We start from the raw sequence: 21457 nt of genomic DNA, 5'->3' as shown, positions 1-21457 counted from the left end.
TGCCTGAGCTTGTCGATGCCGGACAGGCGTACCTAGGTAGTGGTGCAGCGGCTAGCCCAGTACAGCAGAACATTGACGTAAGATTATTCCTGGCACTAAAGTTAATCTGCTCCCAACTGTCGAACGGACTTTTTAGTCATATCCCTTCTGATAAAAGCCCTAGAAGTACTCCTACAAAAAGGCAAATGGACATCCAGCCGTCATTTCATCCACACCGAACGCAGCCATAGGGAAACAAAGGCCAAGCAAGCTCATCAAAGTGTCATTCAGGCAAAGTAAAACCAAACGCATAGCCCAAATCAAAAACATCCACCGTTCCAAGACCAGCGACCAAGCAGTCCTCGCCGCCACTAAGTGACCCTTTCGGGCCAAGTAGCGATGGCCTTCTTCTCTGCACTGGCTTTGTCCTCAAGCTCCATATCCTCTTCGACCATCTTGATCAGATAATCGCAGACTTGCCTCACACAGGCTTCGAGGGCGCTGTTTTTGGAAGAATATGTGCCATGAACTTGACCGATCCCGCCCGCTCGAGCTAGAAATGGATCCGACTTGAAGTGCGCTGCGGCAATGTATTCTCCCTCGGTGTCGACAAGCCTTCCGTCCATCCTCTCAACACGGATCTCGGGATGTTCCAAGGACAGAAGATCACAAGTTTCTTTAAAAATGAAAACAGACCTCGCCTCCCACAAGGGAAGGCGTCAAGTGCCCATGTTAGTCCCTGATCCAGAACCAAGGCCAGGGGTCACATACTTTCTAGTTTTGTAATCCAGCTCTCAATGGTTTCAAGTTGTCGTAATATATCGGGAGGCGACACCTTCCAGCGTCGCGCTTCTGCAGTCACAGGAGCATCAACAGCCACCAATCTGCAATTCTCCAGTGGCTGCAGGTTTGCATTTGCTGTTATCGGTGACCTACTTCGTGCCGTACGCTGCCTGCTCTTAGCCTTTCGCGTATCTCGGCGATCCTCGAGCCTCCTTCTAGCCGGCACGTACGACTCAACAGGGTTGCGGCTGTGAAGGGAGTCTCGAGGAACTGAAGACAGCGAGTGTTTTGTCGACGTCTTAAGCCCAGAGAGATTCTCAAGCTCCGGGCTTCCATCAGCGTCGCTGACTAGCAAATCGTAAAGCGCTACATGAGCTGCACCTTGTGTCGAAAGTAGCTCCTCAGGATAGTACTTGAGAGAGCCAAAATACGTACCGCCACTCACCTCTACCTCATGGCGGTACCCTTTATGGTGTACGTACTTGGTGTATCTAGGCTGAGAAAGACCCTGATGCTCACAATAATCTCCATGTCCAGTTGATTAGTGGGCCAGTGGAATACTCGAGGGCATCATCACTTACCATGGAGGATTGCCACCCAATTCACATTAGGAGGCGCAATTGAATGCTTGGGTCGTTCCGGGATAGGCCAATCCGGAAACTCAGCTTTGAGCTTCTTCAAGGCCTCTCTGCACACTGCGGCCTTTGCAGAGCGTGACGAAATATAGACGTGAGACCGAATGAATGTCGTCCCGTACATTGTCATTTTGATACCCCAGTTATCTGTCTTCGAGCTTCTTGTCAAGTAGAACCTGGGCAGAAGATGTTCTTGTGTAGTCAATACCCCGAAGTAGAAGAGTATTTTGGAATCGCTGGCCAACTCGGTCTCCAAAAAATGCAAGGTAGCCACTGGTGCACGGAAGGTAGATGCTGACGGGGACTATAAAATATCAGAATTCTGGCAAATAGAAGAGACACCTCACGCCGACAAGTCCAGAAGATAGGAGACAAACCTGAACACTCCTATCCTCTCTGTATGTTCTGACCCAGGCCTTGGTATCACCTAGCATGCTTGTTCTGTCACTGAACGTCTGGTCCTGACCTTCCAGACCAAAGGGTATCTCAACTTTCGAAACCTCAAAATCATCCTCATGTTTGATCTGAGTAACACAAGGTTGATTATGCCCATTTGGCCCAGCCACAGCTGCCTTCAAATGCGGAGAAGAAAGACTGGTAGGAGAATCATTACTAGGAAGGTCCAAAGAAGCAAGCACTGCTGCTTGGTCAGACCTGTAATGGGTGACAGGAAAACCTCTGCGAACCAACTGACCAGTATACTCGGCTGAGTTTGGCGTAGCCTGAAAGCAAGAAGAAGGTATGCGGGATAGCCGGTTGAAAGGCCATACACCAGTTGGCGTAGGGAGATCCGCGGTGGTAGAGAGCTGAGAAGGATAGTTGTAGGTAGATTGGTGAGGGCTGTACGCCGCACCAGGCGTTGGTATACTCGGCGTACAAGTAGGGGCTGCCTGGCTGCTTTGGTACATCCATGGAGTCATGGATTGGTATGGCGAGGGCTGACTTGCCCAGGAGAGAAACGCAGCAGCACCTGGGGCTGAACTCGAACTCAGAGATGAATTGAAGCCTGGACCGAGGTCGTGAGAGGCCTGTGAGGGACGAGAACTTATTCCAAAAGATGGATGGTTGTTTCGATTACCGTCCATGATGGGCCGCGGGTTGAACGAGGTGAAGGAGACTAAGTCGACAGCAATGATAAGAGACTTCGATGATAGCCCGATGTGAAGAAAGTGAGAGTAAGAGAGACAAAGAAAAGGAGAGAGTGTGATGAGCTGTGTGGTAGTGGTGAAAGTCGGTGTTGTGAATGTTCTTGCTCTTCTTTCCTAACTGGGTAGGAAGGTGCAAACGTTGTTCACGTAGAAGCATACTCAATGCTATCTTTCAAGGTTGTCAACTACAGACGCGCCTAGATTAAGCTTGAATATGAGAATAGATGGAGTAATGATTGGACCATTCAGTAGAGAAAATAATACAACAATTGGACCCGTCCTGTCCCTATCCACTTCACCTGCGGTTTCTGTATCGCCAGCATGTAGATACTGGAGAAAACATTGCCATAATGGCCAAATTGATGTCGGTAAGAATAACTTGTCCGGCTGCTACTCTATCTCACTAACCTCATTCGAGGCACTCATCCGTGTCGGTCGAGAATTGAGGAAGCAATCAAACCCTGTCTGCTGAACATCTTCTTCCACCTGAGAGAGGTCTTGAGTCGGTGAGATTAGTACTGGTTCTTTTCTGTTGATGTTGAGGCAATCTTCACGACTAGACCCAACCGACCGTCTCCTTTTGCCGTCGGTTGGAGTTTCGATACTTCCACTGGTACGCACGTTGAGTTTGGAGGGGGTCTGATGAATCTTCTCACTCTCCCTCCGCGGAGTTTCTGCCGTATTCTCCTTGTTCTCCTGAGACAAACCTTCTTTCCTGCTCTTGACAGGCCCACTGGGGCTGGGATGAAGTTTGCTGGCTGTTCCTCTATCGGTAGTAGCGTCAGGCGGCGCGGTGTTTGATTTGGCGCTCGACCCGGAGGCGTCGCGGGTTCCTGGGTACGACATTTCCTTCAAGATACTGACTGATGTGCGGCTGCCACCTTTGCTGTACGATGCAGATCGTGCCTCTGCTGCAGCAGAGAGCTTGGTCCCCATTGGCACAGTAGAGGCGATAGAGGGGTTGGCTTGGGCTTGGGTGCTGCAAGACAGAGGCTTTGGAGGGCTGAGAGCCTGAATTAATTGACTATACGACTCTTCATCGATGGGGGCAACAAGACTAGGATGCTTGCTATGTTCGTAGCTCATACCTGTCATGCTCGAGATTGCACGACTACTCGTTGAGCTCGAGACATAATCTGGCATAGCTATGTCTTCCCAGGATGGCCTTGCGCCACGATGACGGGCAGCAGGATCAAGAACATATGGATCGATAAAAGGATCAGCAAAGACGGTCTCGGGAGGAGCCCATCGCGGTTCTCTGTAGTTGCTCTGCCACTGTGGCACAGGTCCCTGGTAGGTTCTATCTCTCCAAACGCTCACTGGGGGAGGATTACTGGCTTGTCCACTGGTAGCTGCTGCCGGGGGTCGCGTGTCATGTCGAGTCGGCGAGTGAGCATGTACGTCCTCTGCTTCTTTGAGGTCGCTCGCCCCACTACCTGCGTTGTACTTGAAGAGACGCGGCTCCTTGCTCCACATCGAGGCATTCGGCCACGCGATACTCGAGTATTCTAAAACATCTATCCAAGTGAGCGAGTGCTCGTGATCACCCTGCCCTGAACCCCAGGTTCGGGAAACTCACTCAAAGGAGCATGTTGGAAGGCAAAGGCAATGATTTGCTTAACTCGCTCGAAAGGTGGATTGCGATGCGGCCGCGCAAAGCCTTCCGATATGACCACCCTGATCCTGCCGTGAAGGTCTCCTGCATCCCAATGTCTTTGCTCTAGAATCTCCTGATGGAAAGGGGGGAAACGGAGGGTGTCCTGATTCCCACTTTTGTCGACATCTATGGGCTTGTTAGGTGTGGGCTTTTCCAGCGGTGGACCGGCTTACGAGAGCTCAGATCTGATAAAATTAGATATCAGCATCATGAAATACGTAGAGGAAAAAAAATCTGGGAAAATCACTTACCAATGACGTGCGGCCAGTTCACTCTGGGGCTGAAGACGCTCCCCCTGCGCAATATCAAGTTTCAGGTTAGACGCATACCAAACATCGGCGCCTTTAGTGACTTACGCCACGCATAAACTATCGACAAAAATTCTGACCTCGAACAACGAGGTGTCGTCCGGTTGCAGAAGACTCTCCATCAAACGACTCGCCTGAGGTTGTTCCCAGCTATGGATGGAGACTCGGAAAGGACTGTTCGCCGGTAGACTTGGAATGAAAGTAGTGAGGACTGGTAACTGGCCGAGATAGCCGTGTTGTGGATAGTACGCTGCCGGGCCGAAGAAGGCAGGATTGTGTAGGTAGGGAGAGTCTAGAATGGATATGGAAGTCAGTATCGCAGAGAACTATGATGGCCGTTGAGCAACGCGTACCTCGATCACGAGTTACAAAACATTGCGTTTTGAATTCCTGAATGGGCACCTTGGAGCTTGCTGGGAACAGCAGTACGTCCCAGTTTTCGTACCGCATTTTGCCTGGCTTGTGGTGTAATACTGCTGGTGGTGGTGGTGGTTTGTTCGTAATAAGATGAGAAACGTAGAATCTGGAGCTTGGGATGGAATCAAAGTAGGAAATATCAGCAGTAAGAACACCACAGCCACAACCGCATCCGCAAGAGGGTGAAGAGAGGTACTCGTCGTTTCGGCCTCTGGAGCGGCAAGTGGGAGTGGGATGAAAGCTTGGGGAGCTCCTGCCTCAAGCAGGTCGCGTGCTTTCCTATCCCGTCCAGCACGACTACTAGGTACTAGGGTAGGGTAGCAGTTTCACGGTATGTGGGAGAATCAATGGTAGACGAACACTATGTACTGTAGCTAGCTCTTGACCAGCATAAAGTAGAAAGGAGATCAAACAACAACTTTCGTGCTAGAACAACAGTCTGTCTATGCACCGAAAATACCCGGAACGGGGGCGCTCATGCTGACTCTGAGCTCGACTCGTACACAAATCAAATAACCCTTGAAAGGCGCCGGCGTAGAATAAGGGAAGACATCACTGCATCGCGAAAGGGGGAATCAACCTGAAAAAGGGAGATACGAAACAGAGAATGCCAACGGGTATCTGGAAAGAAGCTCACATTCGCCGCTTCATGGACGCCATCATTCCAATAGCGAGTCACCGCAGAACTAGATGGGAACAATTCTTGACCCGAAACTCCAGAAGCAAGCAGAGGTAGAAAGATGCTTGCTGGTCAGCTAGTCAGGAAAGCAAGTAGACCATGGACCAAACTCGAACGCGTTGCCACAACTGAAAAGCATCGAATGCACTTGAGGAAGACGAATCGAACAAGACCATGTTGTACAGGCAATCTAGGAACAGAAAACCATAGTTCAGCATCATGAAATCGAAGGAAAAGCTCGATTATTACCTTCCCGCACGGACGGTGGGCAAACTTTTCCTTTGCAAATTGCCTTCCCATGGAGTACAGCGAAAGACGCGCATCGAATTGCTGAAATACGAACAATGAAGCTATGATGGAAATGGGATAATGGTGGAAAATGAAGAAGTACTTGGGGGAAATAGGGGCCTCTAAGGAAACAAAAGGACGAGAGGCAAAGAAAAGTACCTGACTGACAACTTTCATAATAAGAGGAGATGGGAATTCGCGAAACATGTGAAATAGAAACTTCCAGTAAAAATGGCGCGCTTCAACACGAGTTACATAACGAGAAAACAGGAGAAGATTTGGTCCCTCGAACTATAGAAGGAAAAAACGTTGCGAATGTAGCAAGACCATCAGGGAGAGGACAAAAAACTCCTGTTAACCTTTTCGGACGAACGAAGAAACGCTAATTTTTACTGCATTGACGGTCAGTACACAAGCGGTTCGTACGAGGGACCATACAAGTCAGAAGAACTCACCTTCATGGGAGCGAAACCGCCATACTGGTGTTGAGGGGGAAGGTACATGGGAGGAGGAGGGGGGGCGGGGCGGTAGGGGCTGCCAGCAGGGCCGGAGTTGTTCTGGGAGCGACCCCAGCTCAGACGCACGCGCGAGTTACCGATCGGGTATCCCTGCATCTGGTTGATGGCCATTTCCGCAGCATGACGCTGAACGAACTGGACGAATCCGCATCCCTTGCCGGGAGGAATCTTGACATAGGTGATCTCGCCGAATCCCTGGAAGAAAGAGCGAAGCTCATCCTCGGTGACGTAGCCGGAAAGGCCACCGACGAAGACGGTCGTGTTGTTGGGGTCGGTGAACTGGTTCATGGGCTGGGGAGCACCATAGAAGCCCATGGGGGGGGCGCCCATAGGAGGGTACATGCCAGCAGGACCGGGCATGCCCATACCACCAGGAACGACACCAGGGCCCTTGTTCTTCGGGGTGGCTGTGGAGATACGCATGGGACGGTTACCGCAGTAAACACCTTGCATCTCACTCAGCGCACGCTGCTGGTCGTTCTCGTCAGAGAAACGGACGAACCCATAACCACGCGACATGCCGCTGATAGGGTCGGTCATGATCTTTGCAGATTTGCAAGACGGGAAGCGGCTCTGGAAGAGAGAAACGAGAACGTATTCATTGACCTCGGGGCCCAAGTCGCCGACGAAGATGGAGAATTCGGGGCCACGGTCATCGCGGCTGCGGTCGGCGAGGCCACCACCAGTAGCCCAGTTCAATTTGAAAAGGCGGTTCGTGTTAGGCATGGGGGTGCCGTTCAGAGACAAAGCCTTGCCTGCAGCGGCGGGGGAGGCGAAGTCAACGAAACAGTAACCGGCATTGCTCCTACTACCAACATTAGGATCGTCGCTCTCGTGTACAACGTTCGTTACTAGGTACTCACCCAGAAAACTTATCACGGATCATCTTCACGTTGACCTGTTCGCCCATCTGGAACCAAAGGTTGCGGACAAAGTTCTCATCAATCCAGGGTTCAAGTTCGCCCATCCTGTGTTACTCAGCGTGTCAGTTAGAGGCGACAATCGAATATATAATGACCGGATCAGGTAGCACAAGAATGCGTTTACGTACCAAAGAGTAGTCTTTCCGTCATTGCCCTGCTGAGGAACAGCAGGGGCACCTTCGCCTGGAGCAGGGCCCTGGAATGGGGCAGTGGAAGGGTCGGACTGGCCGGTCATGGTAGTATCTCCGGCAGCTGAAGCGCCCGAAGCTGCGGCAGCCGCATCAGCGGCTGGGTGCTGGTTCTGGAAGGAGTCGAAGTTCTGGAAAGACATGATGAATTTCGATTGTTGGTAAAGATAAGAGAGAAAGAGCTGTCTGCTTTGAGGGGTGTTAGTTTTTATGGTGGGTTTTCGTGTTTGCGCGCATCAATCTCTCGGCGCCGCATACCTTCAAAAATTTCAACTGAGAAGTAGAAACCCCAAGAAAACTTTTCTGATACGTAAAAGCCGGGATATCGTCGATGTCGTCAAGGAGCGTGTCGTACGATCGTTCAATCGCTTGAAAGACTAGAGGAGATTCTACTTCTAAGTAAGAGATATTGGTTAGCTTTTGCAGGCCAGGTTGGGCTGGCTCAAATGTGAATCAAATCACCAAGTGAACTGAAAGCGCAATTGAGCTGGAACTGTATGGAAACAAAGACAAGATAATAAGTGTCGAGGAGCAATGAACAGCAGTCGTCTCAAAGATTCCATTCCAGCCAAGTGACAGCAGAGTTTCGCGGCGGAGATCCGAGCTGGAATTCCGAAAATTCTGAGACTGAGGGACAAGAGAGGCGATCAAGTATCCGAAAACGCGACCGAGATGAACGAGCATGCGCGGACTTAGGGCATGTTAATTGACTTGTACTTGGTTCGCCGCGTTCGTCCATCAATTCAATGCTACCCACCCCCAGCTGCGACCGTCCAGTCGCAATGCCGCCGCCTAAGACCTAGCGCGACTTCGACAAATGAGTTGTATGTGTAAGAGATGGATTTGTGTATTGAAGGTAGGTTGCGACTTCAGTGACCAAGAAAATATCCGAGTTTGGGCCATTTAGCAGTAGGTAAACGCGAGAGGCCAGCAGGTCCGGGCGACGGATCGAATTGCAGGGAAGCATGACTCCCAGCATCTTCGGACGAGACAAAGCAGGTTGGCCAGCAACATGACCAAATTCGTATAGGGTCATTCGAGAGCTGACCTGTCGCGTTGCGCATCAAGATGTATCGGTTGGCGCCGAGACGAGACAGTCTCGACGAAGAAAAGAACAAGATAACGACATGAAAGAGAAATCCAGCGCAAACCGAAAAACGAAAATGCAAGCTTACCAGACAAAGCAAGATCAGAACCTTGATAATTGACTTTCGCGGAAGGAAATGAGGCGAAAAGCGACGAAGGCTTGTATGGGAGAGAGCAAGACGTAAGATAGCAGGTACTGTCGAAGCAGGATAACTTCCAGAAGGCGGAGAATATGAAAATAGAGTGAAGAGAAAAGGCAGAAAAAGGACACAAAGCAGAGTTACAGGACTAATCCGCAAACCGACTCCGTGTTTTCCGACAAGAACAAGAAACAGGGGAGGAAAAGGCGAAGAAGATAGAGGAAGGAGAAGAAGAGAGGAGGGAGGGGTAGGATGAAGACAATTCTTCAGATGGAGGGGAGAGAAGGGGAAAGAAACGACGAAGCGAAACGAGGAAAGGAAGGACGAACGAACGATGGATGGACTGGAGACCAAACTGGAGACTGGAGTCCACGGACTAGGGCAGACCAGAAAGAGAAAAGACGGGAACTGTGGTCGCCGGTCATTCCTCCATATACACACGCACAAGCAGCAGTGCTTTTGCTGGATGCTGCTGCTGCTGCGCCTGTCTGTGAGGAGAGAGAGCCAGACGGAGGGGCGGAGCTGCCTGAGACTGTGGGACGAAGAATTTTCCTTCAATTATTATTATTATTATTCTCTTAATCCACAGCTCTGTCGCTGTGCTGCAGGAGCTTGTCTTTCTTAACGGCTCTACAAATTTATGCTATACCTGGTGACAACTGGAGCATCACTTTTCATCTCATCTAACTACAACATTCGTCAAGATCAAGCTTGTCAAGACCAAGTCCAGTGCCATGGTCTCACTCAACTCCACGAAGTACATGTATATCCGTACGGTAAGGTATTTTCAGACCAATACGTCCGTCAGCAGCCAACCACTGCAAACCAGATGACCGTCGCTGTCTGCGGGCTTGCGTCTTAACATGATCGATCTTGATTCGATTGCTGTCCTATTGAGGCTGGGATTAAACTACATACCTTGCGTGCAGCGGCAGTTACGAATTTACGAAGATGTGATGAGTGAAGATCCAAATGCATTGCAGGCTCGCTGTCTCACTGGTCATGGATGGATATAACAACTTTACACCGTCGCTTTAATTCTCAGTCTTCACCAGGGCAAGACAAAAGCCTGGGCCACAAGATGTCATTACCACTCACTGTCTGTATCGACTCGCCGACGTGCAAGTCGGGCAAGGAGACCACAGCGCGCCGTCAAGCAATCAAGGGGCGGCGAACATCCAAGACAGCATCCCACCCTCATGATTAGATGCAGGAAAAATCTGCAAGGACCTGGCTTGATGCACAGAATAGCACATGCGGATTTGTGGTAAAGGACAGTTCCAACCCGGCTACTCGCACTGTGACTCGTCGAGTCTCATTCGTGTCCCATGGGCTATCGTCATGGCGTCTCCGCCTCGGCTCTGGAATCTTTGAACGCTCTCAGATCATTCGTAGATCAGAGCCCGCTTGCAGTTACGCCAGTGCTCATTGTTCCTTGGGTCAGCCATCAGCCATGATCCCACGATCCCTGAAAGAGGTGCTTTGACTAAAAAGGATGAGACTCGAATGCCCAAAGCCTTAAAGAAAGGGCTGAAAAGTGGGAATTGCCCCCACCGATGAGCCCCGAAACCTTGGATCGTGGAGCTGGTCGTGTGTGTCCTGGATCATTCCTGTGCGTGCATACAGTGTCAGACTTGATATGTATGTATGTATGTTTCATCGGTCAAATATGGACTGTCCAACAAGGACCTAGGGTCATGCTTCCAGATCATCCCTGAGACAGGCAGCCAGCCATAGTTACCACTGATAATAAGTGCGATATAACCTCGGAGATGCTCGCTCTCACATAAAATCGTCGTTGCCGGAACCGTGGTAAGGTATCAGTATTTACGTCACATTACAGTACATGGAGAACTCAGCTCACCACTGGCAAAAGCAAGCAGTCTGAGCCTGAAGCTGAGGCTTGATGAAGCTCTGGACAAACTCCACCTGCTCCCCAGCAGGCTGCAGCAGCAGCCCATGGTATTATTCGCTTCGAGACTCCTTTTCAATTCCAATTCGTTGAACAAGAATATATCTCAAGTCAACAGGTGCCCTCTTTACAGTAGGAGAAAACGACTATCCTGGATCAGCAAGAGCAATTCAATTGCATCACTCAAGCCCCATCTCTGCCGTCCTGCTCTTCCTTGATCTCATCTCAGACCAACGCAGGTCCGAGCTCCAGGTTTCCACCACAAACCTGGCTCACAGCACTAATGCCCACTAAACCTGCTTCGGAGTAGTGATGAGAAAGCGAGATCCGCGACGCGACGCGACGCGACCAGCCCGCGAGAATCTTAGGCACAAATCTACTACATTGACCCAATTAAACTGCCCAAGCACTCAGAACGCTTACAGATCAAGCTTGAGCTCAGCAAGGGAGCTTACGGAGTACGAATAACCGGAGCAATCAGAAGCTTACCTTCCTTGCCTCGCCAATCCAACCCCAAGCTGCTGCTGATGCCCTACAAGCAGGCTTTCATAGAAAACCAACCCCTGCATATGCATACTGTACCTAGCGCCATGTTAGGCCGCAAGTACCCTCTACCTGTGCAACTCAGCCGAGGGAAGAACCAGCGACTCGCGAGTCGCGAGAGATGCGCCGGTATGTTTGCGGGTTGCGACCCCAGACTCTAGCCTGTACAAACTCCTGCTAGTCGTCTGGAGCTGCGTGATCCTCAAGCCTCCCTGTCCCTTGCAGGAGCCCTTGCAACCAGTTCACATAGGTCCATCCCCTATTGCAACTTCAGCGCAATTGGCAGCAATGGACGATAGTGACATCTTTCCGAATATCTCTCCTCTCTATTCTGCCCTGTCTGTTTGCCAGCCATGATTGCTAACATGGCAGAAAAAAGGCCTCTCTGAACCATGGCTCAAGGTCCAAGCCCACCTGCTACCACCATCGCACCACACTCGAGTCTCAACTCTCATCTTAACGTAAGACCTTTTTCTCAGAGGCTATCTCCAGAAACGATGGAGTAAACGTCCGATCTAGGTTCAAAGTTCAAAGTCTGTCGCGAGCATGTTTTTGATTCGCGTTGCCGTCACTGCCGAACGACAATCGATATGGAATTGACTTTCTCAGGAACTTGGGAGTGCAATAAGTCTGAGTTTAAGCAAACTTACTGGACGTCTAAAGTCCGTAAACGGGAACGATATATGAAGTACCATTAATGTATTGAGCTTTATTGTGTTCATGCCCTTATGCGGATATAAACGATGGCTAGATCACTAGAGATATGAGACTATGAGTATATATATATAATCACGGACTCATAACAATCCCATCCATCCCTCCACCTCCCTCCCCATCATCCGGCCCCTTCGCCATATCCTCATCACAAAACTCCGCCTCACCAGCCTTCCCCAGCTCATCACCCAACAGCTGAATCGTCTTCTCATACACCCTCGCCGTCTCCATCTCCCACTTCCCCGGTCCATCCCCAAGTCCAAAATCATCATCATCGTCATTCTTATTTCCGAAAGTGATCCCAAGTTCATCATCATCGTCATCATCCTCTACCCCATCAAGATCATCACCAGCATCAGCATCAACATCCGCATCCCCACTCTCCCCCGCCTCAACAACAACAATCCTCGCTGTCTCCGCAATACTCTTAATCCGGACTTTCTCTGTCATAGAGACAACGTTCCGGCGACTCTCAAATCCCGATATTGGCTGCCCTGTCTCAGAATCCTCGCCGAGAATCAACGAGGCAAAGAACGAGTCTAGTTTGCGAAGGAGCCGAAAGGTCGGTGTTGCGTTGAACGGGTAGTCCGGGAGGTAGGTGTTTGTCAGGACAGCGAGGGAGATCAGGTAGGGGATTTGCAATGAGGCTGTATACGTACTCCATCAGTATAGAACTCTTAGAGTTGAGCAGAGCAGATTTTATAGGAGAGGAGAAGAGAAGGAAAAGACATACGCGTTCCACTAACCCAAAGCACATCAACCAGCGCCTCGATATCCTTCGCAACCTCCCTGAAACTCTCATACCCGCGCTCTTTATCATTATCTCTATTTCCCTTCCCATTCCCATGTCCATTGCCAATACCACTTCCTTTCTGTTGACCCGCAACCGCCGTCCGATCTCCCTGCTCATACGTACTACTGAATTTCTTCGCATGCCGTCGGTTAATGGACAGTATCTCTTTATCGACGTGGTTGATCACCGTAGCTTCTTTCGCGGATCCCGCGCGCAGGGGATGCGTTCTCTGCTTCGGCATGCGAGATGGTGTGACGGTTGATGTTGAGGGGGCGGGGGAGAGCGCTGAGGGGAGCATGAAGCCTCCGCCTCCGCTTCCGGTGGTTGCTGAGGCCATGGATACTGATATAATGTTTGTAGATCTTTGCAAAGCTTTAAGACTGGGGCTTCTTCGAGTTGCGCTGTGATACGATGCGAGCGCGATCTGGATCGGAGGAAGGCCGGCGGCGGGGCTCGAACGCGGCTGCGGCGTGGTGGTCTTAAGGGCTGGTATTATAGATGAGGTAAGTATTTATAAGAGCCTGGTAAGGTTGTTTATGACTTGAGATCCTGGGTATTGCTATTTTTGGGCTATTTCGGGGATCGTGCTTGAATTGAAAAATACCTACCTTCCTACAGTTTGTCCACCAGTTCGCGGCGGGTGAAGATGTCATGCCAAGCTTTTTTGAATATGCGGAGTGCTCTGGTAGGTAGCCAATCGAGATGCTGGGTCCTACTGCCTAGGGTATATTCTGTACTGTCAATATGAGGAGGCGAGAGCCAGATATTCAGCATTGCATCTATTTTTGAAGTATGATACATTGCGAACTAGAATACACCCAATATGTCCAAGTGCGGCTACTCGGTGAATCTATAATCAAGTCAGCGGATGCCACTCCAAGACGGCAAACAACGGAACAAGAGTATGGCTTCAGAAAGGTGAGAAGATTGTTGTAATGCTGGTTTTTGAAGGCAGTGCATGACATCGCATCGAAGGAGTCTTGCTACTCTGGCCCCAGCGGATTCATCATGGTATCAGACGTAGAAAAAAACGGATGTAGACTCACTCTCTGGCCTAATATCCGCCTCATTGAAGCCCATATCAGCAAGGACAGGGTTGAAAATGCAAAAACTTTTATAACCTCAAACGCCACGCTAAACCGACGAAGCCATCACTCTAACCCACGGCATCACTCAGGCTACACAGCAGTCAGCAACCATCCAATGTCAGATATATAACCTAGAACTCACCCTAATCTTCCCCTTCCTCGCCTTCATCTCCTCCAACTTCTTCTTATCCTCATCGAACTTCTTCAACAACTCAATCTGCCTCTCCTTCCTCTTCTCCCTAGACTGGAACCTATAGAAGTCCCCAAATCCTTCCGCCTTCTTCTTCTGCTTCTCAACCAACCTCTTCGCCTCCTCCTCCCCAACCGCAGATGTAAGCTTCGGCCCACTCGTAACAGTAACAAAGCCATCCTCATCCGGTTCCGCTGCCCGGCGAGCAGCCTCCCTCTTCCTCGCCTCCGTAACCTCCCCAAACACATCCATGTACTCATTCACAGCACGCAGCAGATCAGCCCTCGCCGGGTAAACAGCCCGCTGGTGCGTCGCATACCGCTGGATCCCCAAAGCCGGAACCTTGGACTCCTCAACGCCCTCGCCCCAGATAATCCCATCGCCCTTGGCAGCCTTCTTTGCGGCCTTTTTGGCGGCCTTCAGGCTAGCTTCCATGCTCGCTCGGTCCACGAAGACCACAACCGCGTGCGTCCCGCTTCGCTGCAGCGTTCTGTCCCATGTTGAAGGCAGCGAGACGCTCTCTAACCGCTCTTCTAGCTCGTCGGCTGTAGCGCGCTTGCGCTTCTTCCCTTTCGCAACGTTTGTTCCCTGGAGTAGGGCGATTTGGCCGCCTGCGCCGCTTTTTTTGCTGGATCGCACGGACTCGAATTCCACGCGCTCTACGCGGCCTGAGGAGAGTTGGTTGGCGAAGAGGTGCCGGATGTGTGTCTCTGTTGTGTCAATGGGGAGGTTGACGAGGAAGAGAGAGCGTGGAGTGTCGGGGTCGGGGATGCGAGGTTCGTGGGCGCGGAGGTAGAGGTAGTGTGTTGCTGGGGTGGGGAAGGCTGAGGTTGGTGGGAAGGTGAGGGGGAGGACTGTGTAGCCAGATATTTCGAGCGCGGGTTTCATTTTGGCAGATCGCACCTCTTTGGTGGCTAGATGGTGAGAAGAATGGTTGTTGTTGCGAAGGAGAGCTGGATAATTTTGGCCGCGGAGGTTTTGGCGGAATTTTTTACGAGCGGAGATGATTGGTTCGGGGTCTGCATAAGGTGTATAATTCTTGCATTACTGATTACTATAAGTTGTTCGGTCGTAAAAACATCAACTCGTCAGCTCTGACAATATGAAAGAGAAAATCATGAAAACAGCCTTGAAGCCATCAAATATCTCTGCAGGTGTTCTTTTACAACTTGTCAGGGTCGTTAATGCCGCCGTTAGTGATCACATACGTCGCCTCGCGCTCCGGACAATCTGAAGTATATATCGGTCAGTATACCCCTACAAAATGAATCTTAGCAACAAATCAGTACGAACCCGGCGAGTCTTGTATCTTTGCCACACGCTCCTCACCACGACCCTTGCGGAGTAGGACACGAGTTGTCGAGGCGTGTGCAAGCACGTGTCCACCAACAGGTTTGCGTCCATCAGCTCCGGCAAAGAGAGCACTGGCACCAGGGTCACTCTGAACTTGGTTGGTCTAGACTGTTAGGTCTGTATCTGACACCAAGAGAGTATTCTTACCATCAAGACGCACACATTGAATTCTATAAATATTAGCCCGAACTTAATAAATAGGGACAGACGCACCTTCAGCCATATGCGCAAGCTTCATCAAAAATTGATTCAACTTCTGCTGACGGTCCGCCAACTCGCCACGCCCACAATAATCAACCCGGAAGCAGTTCATAATACTGTCGATAATCAGTAGCCTATAGTCTCCACCGACAAACTCCTTGCTAAGGGTGTTCAGCAGCTCCAGCTGATGCTCGCTGTTCAACGCACGAGCATACGCAATGTTCTCCTTCGCAGAGTCAGGATCGACCCCAAACCGTTCTGCAATCTGTCCAATGCGCTCTGGCCGGAATGTGCCTTCGGTGTCAATGTAGGCAACCTTGCCCTCTGCACCGCCCATATCTCGGGGAAGCTGTGCGACGACGGACATGGTGTGGGAGAGCTGGGTCTTGCCGCAGCGGAACTCGCCGAATACCTCGCTGATACTCATGCTTTGGAATCCGCTGGAGGTGGAGTCAGTAGAGTGGCATTGCATAGTAGAAGACTTGGCCTACCCGCCGAGTATCGAGTCGAACTGTTTGCTGCCCGTTGAAATACGGACAATCCTCTTCCGTTGGTGGCTGAGCTCCATTGCCGTGATGAAGCCGGAGGCCGAGGGCTAATCTATCAGCGGGAAAGCAACTTCTGATGGACAGATGTATCCAAACCAGGCATTTGGTGACAGCGTCCTTGACTTTTTCGACCTTGATCTCGCTGAATCCCTTTATCTTCAGCAGCGTCTTCCTCGTCGCGCCGTGGATAGACTATGGCCCATGAAGGATTAGTAGGGACGCAAAGACGGGTAGGTTGGGATACGAACGGCGATGGTGAAGAAACCATTTGCCTTAAGCTTTGTGATATCTGCAGCGCCAATGCCTTGTGTCTGTTAACGTCCGAGCTCAGGGAAGCAAGTCGAGCTATGTACCGTGGGCTTGGATGCAGTCGATGTCAACGATGAAGTCCTGTAATGGAACATAGCCATGGTTAGCAAGTCTTTCCAGGCAGGCTGAGGTCAAGCAATTAAGAGAGAATGAGGGAAGTGAGTTTCACATCGTCACCGTATTCATCACTAGCTTCGGATCCAGGCATTGCCAAGCGAAGGTAAATAACTTGATAGAAAAAGCTACAGGCTGTACTTAGAACGATTGGTTACTGATGCTGATATGATGAAGGTGTAGAAGTTATTGGAGAACCAGGGAGAAGATGGGAGTTAGATGGCGTGACGGAGCCTCTGTAGAGGGGGATGGATGATCGAGAAGTAGACTGAGATTTGTGCGCAAAAAGAGCCTTGAAGCAGTCTGCAGCTCTTTCAGACTCCTTCTGAGATTCAAGACCCGGTCTCAGCTCAACCGAAGACGGTCTCTTCCCGTATGTAATAGAAATCTAATCAACCGCCTTTGCTTCGACTGTACACCTTGAGAGACTGCGGCCCAAGGAACCAGACATAGCGCTGAACATATTCTTTGCAAGCTTGAGATTGATTTCTTCTTTTCGGTTCACTTTTGACATAAAGATATCATGCGTACAGATAAGCAGATAACTGTTGCGTCAGATGATCTTTCTATGCGCACTGACGACCTTTCAACAACCACATCCGTAACAAGTGCAAGATCCATTCCCCAACATACCAACGCGCTTGCTTCGGTCCACTAACATTTCACGGAGGCTCATTCATTGTACCCTCCGCCTCGCCCGTCTTCTCGCCACACCAAAGCGGAAAAAGAAAGATAAAGAGGAGAAGGATAGACGCCGATAATAAGACCGGATAAGGTACCAAGGACCCGAGTCGCAGTAGACCCTTGTCTGTTGTATCATGAGAGGAAAAAGAAAGGATGTGTCGAGAAATGAACATGAGGGTCGCAATATATGTAAAGAAGAATAACAGAATGAAAACCAGACCAATGTCAGAAGACCCTGAATAAGAACCGAGAAATTATGTTACAAAGGTTGACTAGACACCAATTTTGAAAGCTTTTGAGAGGAGTTCTTGCTTCTAAGCGGCAGCAGTAGCGGATTTAGCAGGCGCGAGAGGAACACCTTCGGTCTCAACGGCAGAAGAACTAGCCGTAGAGTCGGCAGGTTTCTGGCCACCGGCCTCATTGCTAGGGCAATCCCGAGAGATATGACCAGGCTGTTGGCAAGTGTAGCAGACCTTGCCAGACACGGTCAAGGGGCCACCGTTAGGAGCCGTGCATTCACGGGAAATGTGACCCTTCAAAACACCTGTTAGCTGGTGACTTTTCGAGGCAAGGAAACATTGATTCTTACAAGCTTGCCGCAAGCGTAGCACTTCAAAGCCTGAACCTGGCAATCACGGGCAAAGTGGTTCGGACCGCCGCACTTGTAACAGGTGGCACCGCGGTTCTGGCCACGGAAGCCGCCAGCGAGATTGCCGCGAACAGCAGCGGAAGGACGGGGAGCAGCGGCGGCAGGAGCAGAGCAGTTACGCTAGCAAGAATTGTGCTGTTAGTCTCAATCAAGAAGGCAGAAACGAGGCCTTGAACATACAGCAATATGGCCAGGCAGGCCGCAGTTGTAGCAACGGCTTCCTCCGTTGACGCGCAACGTAGGACAGTCCATTTGAACGTGGCCTACACCCTGGCAGTTGTAGCATTGCTTGGCTAAAGAAGTACATTAGCGTTTCCCTTGCGCGCCCTTTGGATGGAACCAAAATATCCTTACACTCAGTAGTACGGGGTTGCGGGCAGTTGTTGGATTCGTGTCCTGTCCGACAATTGGTTATTACGTCCGTACAATGTCGTACATCGCTCATGAAACGTACCAGGTTGCTTGCCTATAGTACCGATAATAGTTAGCACCAATGTTCGCAATGCAGTCAACCAGAGAAGAATAACACGTACAGTTATAGCAAAGACGCTCAGAAGAGGTGCAGACATCTTCGATACCTGTTAGCACTCCAACAACTTTCGCAACGATTGCCTGGTCACTAACCAGCGAAATGGCCAAGGTTGCCACACTTGTAGCAGGCACGTCGAGTATGCATTTCTCCGGCGGATTTTGTTACTAAACGAGCTAGATAGTGAGGAAAAAATCTTTAGTGAGCAGGATCGAATGCGATGTATGTGTTGTTAAGAGGCGACTCTGTGGGGATCGATACAGCCATAGCAATTGACAAGGGCCAGAGCATGACTTGTATCAAAGGGGCGCAAACGGATAAAAGGAAGGAACGTTGGCGGGCGAACTTTGTTCATGATTGAGAAAAGCAAAGGCCGGCCGAGTAAGGCCACTCTGAAGTTGATATGCATTGCTCCTCAACAGTATAGGACGAGCGAGGAGGCTTGAACCGCGAAGGGCTGGATGGGCAAACATTGCCAGATAAAGGTCGCGATAGAACAGAATTAAAGTCAGGAGAGGACCCCGGTAGCTCACTCACACTTCCTAAGACCAACAAGCTTTCAAAACTTCTCCTTGATAGCACTAATTGGTCGTAAGTCTGGGAACCTTGGAAGTTGGAGGATTGAGCTCGTAAATCATTGCGCACTGCATTAGGCCACGGCTGAAAAAAAAAGACTGCTTGATGACAAAGCGGAGGCCCGCCAAGCACACACAAAAAAAAAGGGAAGACTCACATTCGGCGGAAACCACAACGCCAAAGAAGAGGAAATGGTACCCAAAAATTTGTATAGAGATTCAAGGAGCCGGGAATATTGGATGGTAGATAGACAGTTGATGATTGAGAGACTCGGTAGTATCAATTGATAAAGACAACCGCCAGCCAAGAGCCACGGTAAAAAGAAAAACGGACTGAGGAAAAATTAGCTCCCGGGCTTTCCCGTATCGCGTAAGGTGCTGCTCTCCCCAGATTCTCCGGCATCGCAAAGGGAGTTTGACGGGAACGAGGAAGGTATAAAAGTTGGAAATCCTGAGAAGCATGTATAGACTGGAGAACGCCTCATGAACCCGCTAACTAGCGATTTTCCTCTCAATAAACTTGATTTATGCTTTGGTATAAGAGTCATGAATAGACGGAAAAACAGAGAGCAATTATAGAATATGTATATAGTCTATTCTTCCTTTTCGATGACAGCAGGTGCCTTGATTTCGCGGCCCTTGAGGAACTCTAGCCCTTCTCCGCCCTATAACTGAGCGTTAGCTGATGTACGGTAACCGATTTTTTCAAAGCACTGGCAGCGTTAACTTACGTAGCTGATCAGCGGAGACACTTCAACGCCGACGGCATCATCCTCAGTGACGACCACTCCACCAGCGCTCTCAATCCAGCGCTGACCCTGGTTCATGATGTCTTGCTTGCTGGTGTCAGGGTCGTCCTCTCCTGTACCTCGGGCGTTTTTGAGAGGCGAGAATTCGTCCTCGCGACGAACTTCAATGCTGGCGAACTTCTCGAGAGAAAGCAGGGGGAAGACGTCGAAGACAAACTGCTCGAGCTTGATGCCATTTGGCTTATCTGGCTTCACAAGCTCACCAGTCTCAGTGTTGACACTCGGAATCTTCTTCCGAGCAATGTGGTGAGGCAGCTTGTGGGCCCAGGTCTCGATAGAGTCGAAGAACTCAAAGGAGTAGTAGTGGTTCACGATATTGGCTGCGCGGAACTTCAATAAGTTGGGGTTCTTGGGGTCCTTGGCCTCTGCTGTTTTATTGTCAATCTCGGAGTATTCGACCACATCCGGCTTGCCGTTCTTCTGCAGAATCAAGCCAACCGACTCGGTGGCGTTGCGTTTCCGGACGACTTTGGTCGCAATGTCAACCTGCTTAGAGGCAGCGAATCCAATGAAGACGGGGTCTGCGACCTTGACCAGGCAGTTGTCGACACAGTAGGCGTGAATGTGCTTAATGCCGCGCTTGCGCATGTCTTCCCTGACCCCAGATGTGAGCAAAGCCTGGTAGATTCCTCCGTTTCCATCGGGAGCAACAGCCACCTAAAAATAACGCATGTGAGTATCTCTCTGATATTGATGGGTGCGATAGGTGTGGACACGAACCTTCGACTTGCTTTCCAGCAAGATCTTTCCCTCGTTGGAGATGCACGGCAGGACACCTTGCTCGAAAATGATGACATTGCTCTTGTCTAGGCCGAAGTAGTTGTTGTCCTGGAAGTACTCCTCCGTGGGCTTGCGTGTTGGTCCGCTCGTCATCACATACCACGGAATGACGGCGTCACTGCCCGAAGTCTTCTTTGCGAGGACCTGAAGCCTACCAATACGCTCCGCTTGAATCTGGAATAGGGACTTGTGGCTGGGAAGCCCGATATCGAAGCAACCCTTTGGCTGTGAGCTACCAAGGCGAGTACCCTGTCCACCAGCAAGCAACACCACGGCAACTTGGTTATCAGCAACAAGCTTCAGACCACGATCATAGAAGTTCTGAATTTCTGTCGGGTCGGAATCGAGGATGGAAGCGGTAGCGACTTCGGGGAGGGGTTCAAGGGTGGCGGGACCCTCCTCGGTCTTGGAGGGGTTCAGGGCCTTGTCGGCGAGCTCATTGATGCGGTTGGGGTCAAAGCTGGAAAGTTGGTGGAAGAGCCGGGCTTGATCTGCCTGGCTCAATTGGTCGAAGAAGGCGAATACTTGTGATTGCTCTGACTGCTCATACTTCTGCTTTAGCTCTTGGATCTCCTGGGCCGAGGGTTGGCGGAGAGCGGGCTCTGAGTGTCCCTGGAACTTTTCGACAAGGTTCTTGATAGCGGTAGCCATAATTGTAGAAGAAGTACTAATGACTTGGGGAGAAAGCGGGGAGAGTATTGAGGGAGATTAACGAGATGAATGGGAGGGTCAAGGATCTAGAGAGAACAGGGAGAAAAGGGATCTTGAATAATGAAGAAGCGCGGGGGGTAGGTAAGTAGGTAGGTATGAGCATCCAAACCTTAGGTAGTTAGGTGTCCGAGTAACCAAGCTACGTATTTATTATTGATTGACCGCCAGAGCTCCCACCCCACCAAATCCAATGTTGCCAGCTTGCC

The 21457-nt window shown here is 50.5% G+C and overlaps 8 protein-coding genes across 8 annotated transcripts; all 8 read right to left on the bottom strand.

The window, feature by feature from the left end:
• Window positions 1-350: 350 nt before the first annotated feature.
• Window positions 351-2309, bottom strand: BJY04DRAFT_223958 (uncharacterized protein; the record flags this gene model as incomplete). Its single annotated transcript, XM_073717823.1, has 5 exons — window positions 351-655; window positions 751-1287; window positions 1344-1701; window positions 1775-2034; window positions 2084-2309. The coding sequence occupies 5 exons, from the start codon at window positions 2307-2309 to the stop codon at window positions 351-353; spliced, it is 1686 nt and encodes a 561-aa protein (XP_073565312.1).
• Window positions 2310-2935: 626 nt separating this feature from the next.
• On the bottom strand, window positions 2936-4960 carry BJY04DRAFT_223957 (uncharacterized protein; the record flags this gene model as incomplete). The annotated part of the gene is made up of 6 exons (XM_073717822.1): window positions 2936-4062; window positions 4125-4328; window positions 4376-4387; window positions 4454-4497; window positions 4559-4802; window positions 4864-4960. The coding sequence occupies 6 exons, from the start codon at window positions 4958-4960 to the stop codon at window positions 2936-2938; spliced, it is 1728 nt and encodes a 575-aa protein (XP_073565311.1).
• Window positions 4961-6192: 1232 nt separating this feature from the next.
• On the bottom strand, window positions 6193-7994 carry BJY04DRAFT_162911 (RNA-binding protein). Its single transcript, XM_073709073.1, has 4 exons — window positions 7464-7994; window positions 7276-7380; window positions 6350-7220; window positions 6193-6286 (listed from the first exon to the last, which is right to left on the bottom strand). Exons 1-4 carry the CDS (start codon window positions 7664-7666, stop codon window positions 6284-6286), a joined length of 1182 nt encoding a protein of 393 aa, XP_073565310.1. The 5' UTR covers window positions 7667-7994; the 3' UTR covers window positions 6193-6283.
• A 2850-nt stretch (window positions 7995-10844) lies between these two features.
• BJY04DRAFT_211244 (general transcription factor IIH subunit TFB6 family) lies at window positions 10845-13048 on the bottom strand (the record flags this gene model as incomplete). Its single annotated transcript, XM_073714376.1, has 3 exons — window positions 10845-10885; window positions 12029-12565; window positions 12652-13048. The coding sequence occupies 3 exons, from the start codon at window positions 13046-13048 to the stop codon at window positions 10845-10847; spliced, it is 975 nt and encodes a 324-aa protein (XP_073565309.1).
• A 478-nt stretch (window positions 13049-13526) lies between these two features.
• Window positions 13527-14925, bottom strand: BJY04DRAFT_201856 (putative ribosomal small subunit assembly protein). The gene is made up of 3 exons (XM_073713124.1): window positions 13942-14925; window positions 13758-13889; window positions 13527-13561 (listed from the first exon to the last, which is right to left on the bottom strand). The coding sequence occupies exons 1-2, from the start codon at window positions 14875-14877 to the stop codon at window positions 13881-13883; spliced, it is 945 nt and encodes a 314-aa protein (XP_073565308.1). The 5' UTR covers window positions 14878-14925; the 3' UTR covers window positions 13527-13561; window positions 13758-13880.
• A 114-nt stretch (window positions 14926-15039) lies between these two features.
• On the bottom strand, window positions 15040-17060 carry BJY04DRAFT_162783 (recombinase DMC1). The gene is made up of 9 exons (XM_073709071.1): window positions 16570-17060; window positions 16445-16481; window positions 16340-16395; window positions 16188-16283; window positions 16035-16138; window positions 15556-15983; window positions 15490-15512; window positions 15283-15445; window positions 15040-15219 (listed from the first exon to the last, which is right to left on the bottom strand). The coding sequence occupies exons 1-9, from the start codon at window positions 16606-16608 to the stop codon at window positions 15152-15154; spliced, it is 1014 nt and encodes a 337-aa protein (XP_073565307.1). The 5' UTR covers window positions 16609-17060; the 3' UTR covers window positions 15040-15151.
• Window positions 17061-17638: 578 nt separating this feature from the next.
• On the bottom strand, window positions 17639-19009 carry gisB (putative zinc knuckle nucleic acid binding protein). The gene is made up of 7 exons (XM_073709072.1): window positions 18723-19009; window positions 18472-18552; window positions 18381-18416; window positions 18302-18313; window positions 18028-18243; window positions 17788-17967; window positions 17639-17731 (listed from the first exon to the last, which is right to left on the bottom strand). Exons 1-6 carry the CDS (start codon window positions 18847-18849, stop codon window positions 17963-17965), a joined length of 477 nt encoding a protein of 158 aa, XP_073565306.1. The 5' UTR covers window positions 18850-19009; the 3' UTR covers window positions 17639-17731; window positions 17788-17962.
• A 210-nt stretch (window positions 19010-19219) lies between these two features.
• Window positions 19220-21356, bottom strand: BJY04DRAFT_201840 (UDP-N-acetylglucosamine diphosphorylase). The gene is made up of 3 exons (XM_073713123.1): window positions 20481-21356; window positions 19683-20417; window positions 19220-19616 (listed from the first exon to the last, which is right to left on the bottom strand). The coding sequence occupies exons 1-3, from the start codon at window positions 21189-21191 to the stop codon at window positions 19545-19547; spliced, it is 1518 nt and encodes a 505-aa protein (XP_073565305.1). The 5' UTR covers window positions 21192-21356; the 3' UTR covers window positions 19220-19544.
• Between the last annotated feature and the right edge of the window lie 101 nt (window positions 21357-21457).

The sequence above is a fragment of the Aspergillus karnatakaensis genome (genome assembly GCF_047715665.1).
Source record: "Aspergillus karnatakaensis strain CBS 102800 unplaced genomic scaffold BJY04scaffold_81, whole genome shotgun sequence".
Taxonomy (NCBI): domain Eukaryota; kingdom Fungi; phylum Ascomycota; class Eurotiomycetes; order Eurotiales; family Aspergillaceae; genus Aspergillus; species Aspergillus karnatakaensis.
The sequence above is the reverse complement of the archived record's forward strand: the minus strand, read 5'-3'. Positions and strand labels throughout refer to the sequence as shown.